The sequence below is a fragment of the Salvelinus alpinus genome, chromosome 4, assembly GCF_045679555.1.
Source record: "Salvelinus alpinus chromosome 4, SLU_Salpinus.1, whole genome shotgun sequence".
NCBI lineage: Eukaryota > Metazoa > Chordata > Actinopteri > Salmoniformes > Salmonidae > Salvelinus > Salvelinus alpinus.
This window is the reverse complement of record NC_092089.1, coordinates 71,007,805-71,019,483: the sequence shown is the minus strand read 5'-3', so window position 1 is coordinate 71,019,483 and position 11,679 is coordinate 71,007,805. Positions and strand designations below refer to the sequence as shown.

The window sequence follows — 11,679 nt, the reverse complement described above, 5'->3', positions numbered from 1 at the left end:
TAATGGGGATCCATAATAAATATAAATACACATATCTGGGAACTCCTACAAGACTGTTGAAAATAATTCCAGGTGAAGCTCGTTGAGAGAATGCGAAGAGTGTGCAAAGCTTGCCATAAAATGGTCTTTTACCAAATAGGGCTATCTTATGTATACCGCCACTACATTGTCACAACACAACTGATTGGCTCAAACGCATTAAGAAGGAAAGAAATTCCACAAATTAACTTTTAACAAGGCACACCTGTCAATTGAAATGCATTCCAGGTGACTACCTCATGAAGCTGGTTGAGAGAATGCCAAGAGTGCACAAAGCTGTCATTAAGGCAAAGGGTGGCTACTTTGAAGAATCTTAAATATAACATATATTTTGATTTGTTTAACACTTTTCTGCTTTCTACATGATTCCATATGTGTTATTTCATAGTTTTGATGTCTTCACTATTATTCTACAATGTAGAAAATAGTAAAAATAATGAAAAACCCTTGAATAAGTAGGTGTGTCCAAACTTTTGACTGGTACTGTATATTATGATATGTGTCAATTTCGACTAGCCCCCCAAAATGGTCCAGCCTATTTGGCATTTGCCAGAATTGTTAGATGGCCAATCTGCCGCTGATACCAAACCAAATTCCTTAGTACTGAAACAAGACTACTGAATTATTAATTAGGTTGATTCTTCCCCGTCGTTTACCAGACAAAGCGAATCAATGCAGTGTTCTTTTGTTAAAGGGGTAATCAACAATATGGCCTGAAAAAGACATCACTGGTTTTAAATAAAACATATGCACTAATAAATATATTCTAGTTGTGGTATGTCTTTGAGGATTTTTGCACAATGTAACAAATGTGTCGTCAGAGATTTATGTACTCGATTAGATCGGTCTGACCAGAGATCTGAAAATCCCAATGATTGATCTCTATTTACGCTCCCCACTGACATCTACAGAGAAAACACCACTAGCTTCAGCCGTGAATGTACATTTCGTGGTGGGGATTTAAATCGTATGAAGACCAGCATTATTTGAAGATCAGGCAAGGCATTCGACCGCGCCTATCTCGGATCAACCAACATCGTCTAAAAAGGTTAGCAGCATGCATGCCAATGAGCAGACATTCTTGCTAGCGCTCTGTAAGGCTTGGTAATGTCGGCAGCGAAATGGTTTTCCTCCTGCTAGCTAAGATAGCTTTCATGTTAGCAATAAACTCGTTAACAACGACGGGTTGAGTTAAAATGTTAGTAGTAACAAAGCGTAGTTAGTAATGTAGAATCAGTGGTGGGTTACCAAGTGTATAATGTGAGAAATATTACAGGAAGGTTTTATGTAGGAACTTAGCACTTCTGAACCGTGGTTTTGTTAGCTTACGTAAGCTAGTCCGCGATCCAGCTAGCTATAATATGCTAAACAGCAGCAAGCTAAGTTAGTTGGCTAGCTAGCGACAGTTAATATTATTACACAGCCAGCTGTGTGTTAACATGATCAAACTAGCAAATACTCTAACTAGCTAACTGAATGTGAACTCTGGCTAGTTTGCGTGCCATTTCACCAGGAAAAGTAGAAAGCCAGTAACGTTAGTCGCCAAGCTTCATAGCTGAGACAACTGAGACAATAGAAAGAAACCCGAAGGGGTACAGCCCAGATACAGTCACTAAAGCTTTTTGTTATAATGTACCTATCTGTATTGTTTGTTTTGTTTCGATTGCATACGGTGTATTGCAATGACAGAACAAACTAACATACCAAATCGCCCTCTAGGGATACAAATAAAGCTGTTTTTGGAGTGTTGACTGACAGTGACGCGCAACACAGGCAGAGGGGAGAGCTGACAGGAAATAACCATCGCTGCTGATGGTGTACGAACGACAGTAGAGAGAGGACTACTCGTACACCCGCCGCTTTCCGTTTTACCTACGCCCCAAACCAAGCTGTTCATGCGAAGGAAGATACTCTCTTGAACAGGCCGATTACGAAGATAGCAAGGAGTGGCGGCCAGGCGAGAGGGAGGCTACGGCAAACCATCTCTCCCAGATATACCTCCATTACGCCCACCTACCACCGCCTCCTTCAGCCATGGATCCGCCGAGGACTCGGTCACGTTCAGGTTTCTTTCATTATGGCATGAACGGTGGTGGAAACGGCAATAACACAATCAACAATGGGAACATGATGAATGCCAGCGGAGGGATCGGGGTGAATTACCCTCAACAGAACAACCCCGGCTGGGTTCCGCACGGAGCGCGCGGTAGCTATTCGGAGAACCAGCACACCCAGGGGAACTACCTGTCCGGTGGGGCGCAACGCCACCCTTCCCACGGAGCACACAGACACCCCGGCACCGGTAAGCTTCAAGGCTCCCTTTCCATACGGGTCTAGATGCATCACACCCCGTGCATAGATTAGTATACCTACATGATTTAGCATGTGCCAGGCTTGACATGTAAACAGTGCAGTCTTCCTCGTCAGTGCAATGTTCTAGCTGTTTGTCTAAAAAGATAAGATGCCAACAACCAGATTTGAACCTCCAGTGTTGTCTGTAGTCAGGTGGCTATGCAAGGAATGGGCTTTGACTCAGTTAGTAGTTTCCTCACTGCTTATGTGAATGGCCCGTCCATCCAGTCTGCCTGACCTAGAAATTGCTTAGATTTCCAAACAACATGAACACATTTCAGTTATTGAAAGCTTGCTCATGCCACCTTCTCAGAGCATTTAAGGGATCTTTGAACAAATGGGGAGTGAGTGAGGGAGCTGGACAGGACAGTTGTGGACAAGGTAAATTAGCATCTGGAGGTGTGCAGAATATATGTTATGACTTGATAACCTAAATTGTTTTCCGGAAAAGAAAATACTCATGTTTTGTGCTACATCATTTCTATGTTGTAGTAATATACATCTGAGGCAGTAGGCTTGGGCGATATACTGTATACCAGGGTATTTCATAATACTGCTTTGCGTTTATATTTTTGTTCAATGTAAAGTGTTGGTCCCATGTTTTACCCCCAGTGGGTGGGCCTGGCTGCCAAGTGGGTGGGCCTATGTCCTCCCAGGCCCACTCATGGCTGCACTCCTGCCCAGTCATGTGAAATCCATAGATTAGGGCCTAATGAATATATTTCAATTGACTGATTTCCTTATGAACTCTAACTCAGCAAAATCTTTGAAATTGTTGCTTGTTGCGTTTTTATATTTTCAGTATAATTATATAAGAAATCTAAGATGTCAAATGATATCCAGCTCAGGGTTCCAGCTATGCATTTAGTTTGCTAGCGAAGTGGCTAGATGTCAAGATCAAGCTTCTTGGTTACAGCAGAGACATTCAACCACCTCCTGGATCAACATCCCTGTTGCCTAAATTCTTTTGTGCCTGCATTTGCATTTCATTTTTATTTTTAAATGGCTCCCCTTGTGTGCACATTCGGTAATACCGTATACACTGGTGTGGTACAGAAATGGTATGACTGCATGAACATCTGGATATCGCCAACCACTGAGGCAGTAGACGTCAATGAGCTATGAGAATACTGCCCCCTATGGTGGGATGGAACACACACTGAAGAGTTTCCCATGTGAGCCATAATGGCATGTTCAAACAGTGATGGTTACTCTCAGTCATGCTTTCAACAGTGACGTCAGTCTGTGTTTACCCAGTAGTCTTCCGTGGCTTCCACTAACCTCTGAAGAAATGGGTTACCATTATAACAGAGTGGATTCCCTAGAGGCAGAAAGGCCTATGAATGCAAGCTTTTAATGGAGAGCTTTTGTAATAGCACGTTTGCCATCCAGACCTAAAATAACACTTGCACATACGCACACTTTTGAACATGCTTGTGCGGCACACACACTCCCTGCTCTAAGCAGCTGCAGATGCCTCTACTTGAATACCCTGTGTGTGATTTACGGTCTGTGTGCTCTGTGAGCAGAGCTCCCAGCATGTCACGCCTCTGAACATCACTTTCAGGGGAATGTGTTAGGACTGGATTTGGAGGTGTTGAAAATATGTCTGTGCATTTTGCCACGGTTTCTCTCCTTCTCTGAGCTCAAACAGATAAACTGTGTGTTTTGGGCTCGTGGAAGAGCAGCTTAGACTAGTGGCTCAATCCTGGAACCAGGGTTGTATGCAGCTGCTGGCTCAAATAGATGCCTTTTCTGTACTGAGGCCCAGATACTAGGACTACGCCTTATAACCTGGCAATCCGCACCCAGCCCAATGTCTGGATCTCTGTCCCTCCCTGTCGGAGCTGAGCGCCAGTCGCCTGGCTGCTCTGTTCTGTTCTGCTGGCGGGGCGTCTTTGAGCTGTCACTCTCCCCTGACTTCACAGAGCAGCAAAGAGGAGCGATGGGATTTCTCTCAGATCTGTTGTTTCTGAAGCGACTGAGGGAGGGGGGGGGGCTAGTTTGGAGATGGGAGGCTGGGGAGGGAGGTGTTTTCAGAGGACTGTTTTAAAGCAAACTCCATCCGCACAGTTCAAGGGCATCTCTGCCTGTTGGAGATTGGAGGGGCTTGTGTCTGTGTAAGGTTGAGGCAGCAGAGGGGGTCGTTTTTATATTTGAGATCAGAGAACAGCGAGATTATTGTTACATCTTAGAGTGGTTCTCCCTCTTGTCAGTGGCAGACACTGTCTGACTGAACCCGGCAATTCAAAGCCCTACACCAGTTTCCCATACTCATCCTCGGGTCCCCGAGGGGTGCACTTTTTTGGTTTTTGCCCTATCACTACGCAGCTGATTCAAATGATCAAAACATGTAGATTTGAAGCACCTGTGTAGTGCCAGGGGAAAAAACATGAGTTTGGAGAAACCCTGCCCTAGACTGAGCAGACTTTATCCAGCTATAATACGTGCATATTTTGTAGACACAATTTGGGCCGCTACTTTCTCTACAGATGGTAATTGCAGACGGTTTAAAGGAGCATGAGTACTGGTGTGTACCTGTTAGCCAGGCCCGCTCAAGTCTGAGCTTTGAGGTTTTGTGTGGCCTATAGCCTGGTTTGACCCTCCTGTTATTCTCTGTGGCCTGTAGGTGTCCTGCACTTCCACCCTGATAACATCTGCAGTGATGAGCGGGACAAGGTGAGTATATTTACCTCTCCTTATTGTCCCACACAGCAGTAGGAATGCTATAGCCTTATTTAACACCATGCTGTCTTTCTACTCCCTTATCTCTTTCTGTGGCTGTCTCTCTCTCTGTCTCATCTATAGATGGAGGACAGTCCTAGCCCCAAGCGACAGCGTCTTTCCCAGCAGTCTATGTTAGATCTGAGCTCTGCCCCTCCCTCCACCCCATCCTCTCCCATTCGTCCCTGGGAGCTACCCCACACCCCCACTACCTGGGCCACACCCCCACCCAGTCGCAGGTCACACCCCCACTACCTGCCAGAGCGATGCCACACTCCTGTTCGCAACCGCCGCAGGTATGTGTGTGTCAATGTTACAATGAGTCCACATCAGTGTGTAGTCATTTTTCCTTGGGGCATTATCTGTTGTGATAGTATGAGGATGTTTGGTATAAATGATGATGTAATAATCTCAAGCGTCCTCTTTCCCCAGTCCTCCAATGAGACGCCAGCGTGGCCGCCGTGACCGTCTCACCTCCCACCCTCATCACAACTCACACCCCCAACATCATCATCACCACTACCACCACCATCACCACAACCCGCACCCGCACCATCATCATTCTCACCCTCACCACGGCCTCTCAGCAGGGCCTCAGGATGAGAACTACCGCCACCCCGTCCCTCCTCAGAGTTACCCCTACAACCAGCAACCTCCCCGGGGGCCAGAGGAGCGCCCCTACCACCCCCCCAACCTATCCCCACGCCCCCTCCACCACCCTCCTAACCTGTCCCCCAGGCTGATGCACCCTGCCGCCCACCCCCAGCACCCCCCTCAGCAGCAGAGCAGTGTGGTGCTGGACCTTCATGACCAGGTCAGTGGGGAAACAAGAAGCCATTTTGTTTGTATAGTTGTCAATCAAACATTTGATTAGAGGCATCTTTATCCTTCTATGTGGGCGTTCGGGTAACGTGGTGGTTTGAATTCTGACCTTTTGACTTCTGCTCCCAGGGTTCTTCTCAGGTGTCGTACCCGCTCTCTCCCCCTGGTGCACCCCCTGGCCTGTCACCCCGCTCTGCCCCCCCGCAGCTCCCAGCATGCTCGGTGGTCTTCAGTGGACAACACTACCCTGTCTGCAGTGTTCCTCCATCGGTGAGTTCAACTACCCTGTCTGTTTGTCTGATACAGTACGCACGGTATGCCTACTTCATATGGGTCTAATTCCCTCCCTGTTTTCCATCAGCATGTATGTTCATGTGTACATAACGCTACATTATCTCTCATCTATATTGTAATAGAATAATGTATTTTAAATGGCTCCCTCTCGGTCTCAGGTTCTGCAGACATGCTCTGTGCAGCATCTGCCCATGCCCTACCCATTCCCCTCCCTGCTGTCCAGTGACCCCACCTTTCTCCTGCCCCCTCCCCACCTGTCCCACCATCCCCCTCACCTCCCCCACCATCCCCCTCACCTCCCCCAGCCTGGACAGTTTGGACCCTACCCCACACAGCAGGCCAGATCGGTGAGTGGCATTAGCAATTTGAACCTCCATTAGCGACTTAAAGCACTATTTCAGTTAGTAATTGAAGTTGTAGGTAATCATTTAACTATTTGGGTAGCTCCACTTGCTCTCATGTAATCAACCCACCCCCCCTATCTCTCTCTTTCTCTCCCTCCTAGCCGTTACAGAGAATAGAGAATGACGTGGAGCTGTTGGGGGAACACCTGTCCTTAGGGGCGGGTCTCCACTACCCCCCCGCAGCCCACCCCGGCCTGCCCCCCCACTCCACACAGCTCCACTTCCTTTCCCATGATCCACTGCCACAGGAGTTCTTTGGAGTGGTGAGTGTCTCTCTGCCATTCTCCTCAAACCACCTTTATCACACATCAGGGTGATGGTTGCATCGTTGTCTTTTAAGCCATTTTAAAAGCCTGTGTTGGCTTTATTTTAAAATCTGGTATTGCCAGCGACGTTGATGATGCCACATCTCTTCTCTCAGTCGTATCCCAGCTTCATACCACGACGTATCCCAGGACGACGCTACCGCTCCCAGCAGCCACTGCCACCCTCGCCTTACCACCCCAGTTTCCTGCCTTACTTCCTGTAAGTCCACCATCCGCTTCTAGCTCGACATCATGGGAGTTGTAGTTTAGAGAATCTGGAGACACGGCCATATTGTGTGGAAGAAACCTACTCTTGTGGCACAGCATATTTGTGTAAATACTGCTGAGCTTTCATGTACAGCATGTATCTGCCACTCTCAGTTCTAACGCGCTGTGTAGGCACACAGTGTCTGTAGGTAAGTATGTTTCTCTCCCTCTGTCAGCTCCATGCTGCCAGTCCAGCCAACAGGCCCTGCCATCAGCCTGGAGCTAGACGTAGATGACGGAGAGGTGGAGAACTATGAGGCCCTTCTCAACCTGGCTGAGCGTCTGGGAGAGGCCAAACTCAGAGGACTGACCAAGGGAGACATTGAACAGCTGCCTTCCTATAGGTTCAACCCCAACAACCACCAATCAGAACAGACGCTGTGAGTACTTCCCCTATCAGAACTGAATATGAGGATATTAACCTTCGCATTTATCAATCGGATCATACAGTTGGTGTTGGCGTTTCTGTTGTAATAACATTGTACTGTTGATTTGCAGGTGTGTGGTGTGTATGAGTGACTTTGAGTCTCGTCAGCTGCTGCGGGTTCTACCCTGCAGTCATGAGTTCCATGGAAAGTGTGTGGACAAGTGGCTCAGGGTGAGTTTCTCTCGCTCCAGTATTTCACAATTCAGGATCAACTAGTTGGCAAACGTACTGTTCTAGATGCTGTCTTAATTCTTAGTTCCCTCATGTCTGGAGTTGTTTCCCTGTAATGATCAAGTCATCCCTGCAGGTTAACTGACATTCACTCTCCCTCCCTCTGGTTGTCTCCAGGCTAACAGGACGTGTCCCATCTGTAGGGCTGATGCCTCCGAGGTCCAGCGAGACTCGGAGTGACCAGCAGGGGGGACAACCACGCTGACAGTTGTAGCACTGCCCTCCATCTCTCCTTTAGCGCTCTTGCCCTTCTGTCCTCTCTTTATACTCAAACTCCATTCCCACTGGTCCAGCACACACCCATTGCATCTCTCTAGCTCTGAATGTCCTTCAGCTGGTGTGTGTGTGCGCAGGAACGTGTTTATCTGTATGATTCCTGGCGTTGGTATGTACAAGCTTTGAGTGTGTGTGTGTGTGTGTGTGTGTGTATGATACTGTATTTTAGTGTCTCTGATCGTGTGTGTGCTTAGACTTGAGTGTATAACACGGCCCTCTCCATGTAGTTGACACGTGAAGGTCCATGCCACTGCGCTGCCTCTCTGTAGAACTAGTTTCTGTTTGTTTTTGTTTAGTTTCTCTGCCTGGCTGTTTACCTCGTCATTCCTGTTGCTCATTGTTACCACGACAACGCGCTTCACCGTATTCCTCTGATGTTTCTCTTCTATTTCTCTTTATTTTTGTTCCTTATTAAATATGATCAGTTTGTCTGACTGCAGTGGCACATATATATATATATACTGTATAAATATATGAATATCTGTATACCAAATAAAAGGCTTGATATTAACTTTTTAAAAATCACATTTTGTACAGGTTATTTTTTTTTTGTATTATGAGCTGTGGTGCAGTTAGGTTTGATTGTGCTCAATTGATTTGTGTTCTGGATGTGTTAGACTTTAGGTGGTGGTTCGTTAATAAAATACATTATACACTGATCTGTCTGCTGTCTGTTTCATGTCGAGGAAACACACCAGAGTATAGGACGCCCGACCTCAGGCAATCCTATCACCTCTCCACAGAACATGATCCATCAATTTCCTGTCGCTTCTACATGTGTTTGTTAACACCCAGCAGGTGATCGCCAGCACGCTGCGGCCACCTGCTGCTTTCAGCCGTTAGTCTTTCCGGTGTGTTTCTTCTCAATTGGTGGCTGGCTTTGTTTATTTGCACCTTAAACTGTAATAACTGCAAACTGCCACGGGGTGGTGTCACAGTTCTTTCTAAGGCATGGTGATTTATTTTAGAGAGGGAGGAATGGGTCTCAGTGTTTCAAAGAGGCTTCCTCTCCTTATATCCTCATAAGGTTTAGTCCTGGGTACAGATGGAAGCCAGACGGATGCGTTTTACACATAGAGACCAATTCTGATCTTTTGCCCAATTATTGGTCTTTTGACCAACCCGATGTGTTCTTTTGCCATTTGGGAAAAAATATTACAATTGGGCTCCCTGTGTAAACGTAGGCGATAATAATCAGATGACACAACCATCCAGTTCTATCAGATTGTTTAAGGGTGGAGATTAGGGTTTGGTTAAGGACTAGGCACTAAATCAAAATAATAAAATGAGTCCCAAAAGACAAGAATGAACAGGTTCTACAAGGCAGGATATGATATGTTTAACACTTTAACCAACACATTTTTCCACAGTCTGGCCTATGAGATATGCAATGATCAACACATTAACTTGTTTACCCTGGCCGGTGACCCACTTACGCTAGTCTGCTCTGTGACCCCATATGGAGCATCGACATAGCCGTGCGTCTGGCCTGTTAGTTGCCTGGTGCACGGCTGTTAACTCCCTCCATGTGATGTAGTTGTCTGTTCATGGTGAGCCTTTCACCAGGCTGTCTCCAGGCAATGTGCCCTCTGACCTGTGTAATGTAACCATACAGGATTACTCACACATTTGACTTTGTATACTCTTTCATTTTATTCTCTTCCACTCTATTCTCCCTCTTTCGGTCATTTCCCTTACTCTACCCTTGTTTCCTCTCATTTTGTTTTACTATCCTTTCTTCGTATCGCATTTGATGATTCATGATCACTCACCAGCTAAAGAGAGAGGTTATTATTCCAAGCTGAATGCCCTGGCTCTAAGTAGCCTGATGCACGGAGAGTGAATGAGATCCGTTTGGCATATTGTCCCTTCACGCCACACTGGTGCGTTGGGCCTGTTGTGGAACAGAAGCCTTCCTCTGAGACACCCTGACACTGATCCACACCTCTGTCTGTCACAGACACTGTCAGGAGTCATCTGGTACGCCAGATGCAGACGGATCTAAACACATACACACTGGACACAGGAGACAGTTGCATTTGACTTGTGTGTGTCGTGGGATGTGCAGAAAGAGAGAGGGAGGGAGTGGGAGGTAAAAGAGGGGTAGAGGATGGAGAGAAAAATAGTCAATCGTAACTGCAAGTTTATTTCTTAAAACTGAGAAATTCAGCTCTGAGCAGGAGCAGGTCTAAAGATTAATTAGCATTCTAGCAACTATCTTTCATTAACTTTCACCAATTATACAAGGGTATAAGAAACAGTTTCTTACAAAACAGCACAGGGAGAGAGAGTGTGTGTGTGACAGCAAGAGAGGCAAAAGGAGAGCGAATCTGAGTTCATGTTTAATTGAATCGGAGGCCTTTTGGCCCAACTTTGATGACTCAGAACAATAAGCAGAGGAGAGGCAACTCTTCCCACGTCCTTCACCCTAAATACCCTTCCATCCCCCCTTCCTCCGCTGTGACCACTGCCCATCCCTACATCCTCCCGTCCAAACCATCCTCCACCCCTCGCAGAGTAATGAAATGGAAGAGATATGGGATTTCTGCCTAAACTGTCTCTCCAGTTAAAGCTGAATGAATTCACTGAGCACTGTTTCACATTCTCTGTGTGTCACTCGCCGCGCTTAGATCTCTGTGTCTGTCTCTCAATTCATTTTGAATTTAAGGCAGCTTTATAGGCATGGGAAACATATGTTTACATTGCCAAAGCAAGTGAAATAGATAATAAACAAAAGTGAAATAAACAATAAATAATGAACAGTAAACATTACACTCACAAAAGTTCCAAAAGAATAAAGACATTTCAAATGTCATGTTATGTCTATATACAGTGTTGCAATTATGTGCAGAATGTTAAAGTACAAAAGGGAAAATAAATGTAAATATGGGTTGTATTTACGATGGTGTTTGTTCTTCACTGGTTGCCCTTTTCTTGTGGCAACAGATCACAAATCTTGCTGCTGTGATGGCACACTGTGGTATTTCACCCAAATACATATGGGAGTTTATCAAAATTGGATTTGTTTTAATATTCTTTGTGGGTCTGTGTAATCTGAGGGAAATAGGTGTATCTAATATGGTCATACATTTGGCAGGAGGTTAGAAATTCAGCTTAGTTTCCACCTCCTTTTGTGGGCAGTGTGCACATAGCTTATCTTCTCTTGAGAGCCAGTTCTGCCTATGGCGGCCTTTCTCAATCGCAAGGCTATGCTCACTGAGTCTGTACATAGTCAAAGCTTTCCTTAATTTTGGGTCAGTCACAGTGGTCAGGTATTCTGCCCCTGTGTACTCTCTGTTTAGGGCCAAGTAGCATTCTAGTTTTCTTAGTTTTTTTTATTCTTTCCAATGTGTCAAGTAATTATCTAATTTTCCTCTGTATGCATTATTTGGTGTTTTACATTGTAAAGGGAGGATATTTTTTGCAGAATTATGCATGCAGAGTCTCAATTTGGTGTTTGTCCCATTTTGTGAACTCTTGGTTGGTGAGCGGACCCCAGACCTCACATAACCATAAAGGACAATGGGTTCTAGAACTG

At 45.9% G+C, this 11,679-nt stretch overlaps 1 protein-coding gene across 2 annotated transcripts; it reads left to right on the top strand.

The window, feature by feature from the left end:
* Nucleotides 1-883: 883 nt before the first annotated feature.
* Nucleotides 884-8,800, top strand: LOC139574321 (E3 ubiquitin-protein ligase RNF38-like). Of its 2 annotated transcripts, XM_071398792.1 has the most exons (12): nt 884-1,087; nt 1,759-2,341; nt 5,021-5,070; nt 5,200-5,411; nt 5,548-5,929; nt 6,067-6,207; nt 6,390-6,578; nt 6,737-6,898; nt 7,057-7,160; nt 7,384-7,587; nt 7,706-7,805; nt 7,983-8,800. In XM_071398792.1, exons 2-12 carry the CDS (start codon nt 2,074-2,076, stop codon nt 8,043-8,045), a joined length of 1,875 nt encoding a protein of 624 aa, XP_071254893.1. In that variant the 5' UTR covers nt 884-1,087; nt 1,759-2,073; the 3' UTR covers nt 8,046-8,800. The 2 variants fall into 2 exon arrangements, with proteins under 2 accessions (XP_071254893.1, XP_071254894.1); XM_071398793.1 differs by lacking the exon at nt 1,759-2,341 and having other exon boundaries at nt 885-1,087.
* Nucleotides 8,801-11,679: the final 2,879 nt, after the last annotated feature.

Bases quoted from the DNA above. Each gene is read 5' to 3' on its own strand.
- LOC139574321 (XM_071398792.1), top strand. From the start codon at position 2,074: ATGGATCCGCCGAGGACTCGGTCACGTTCAGGTTTCTTTCATTATGGC. The intron at 6,208-6,389 runs GTGAGTTCAACT...TCTCGGTCTCAG, and splicing joins TCTGCAGTGTTCCTCCATCG to GTTCTGCAGACATGCTCTGT. The intron at 6,579-6,736 runs GTGAGTGGCATT...TCTCCCTCCTAG, and splicing joins CCACACAGCAGGCCAGATCG to CCGTTACAGAGAATAGAGAA.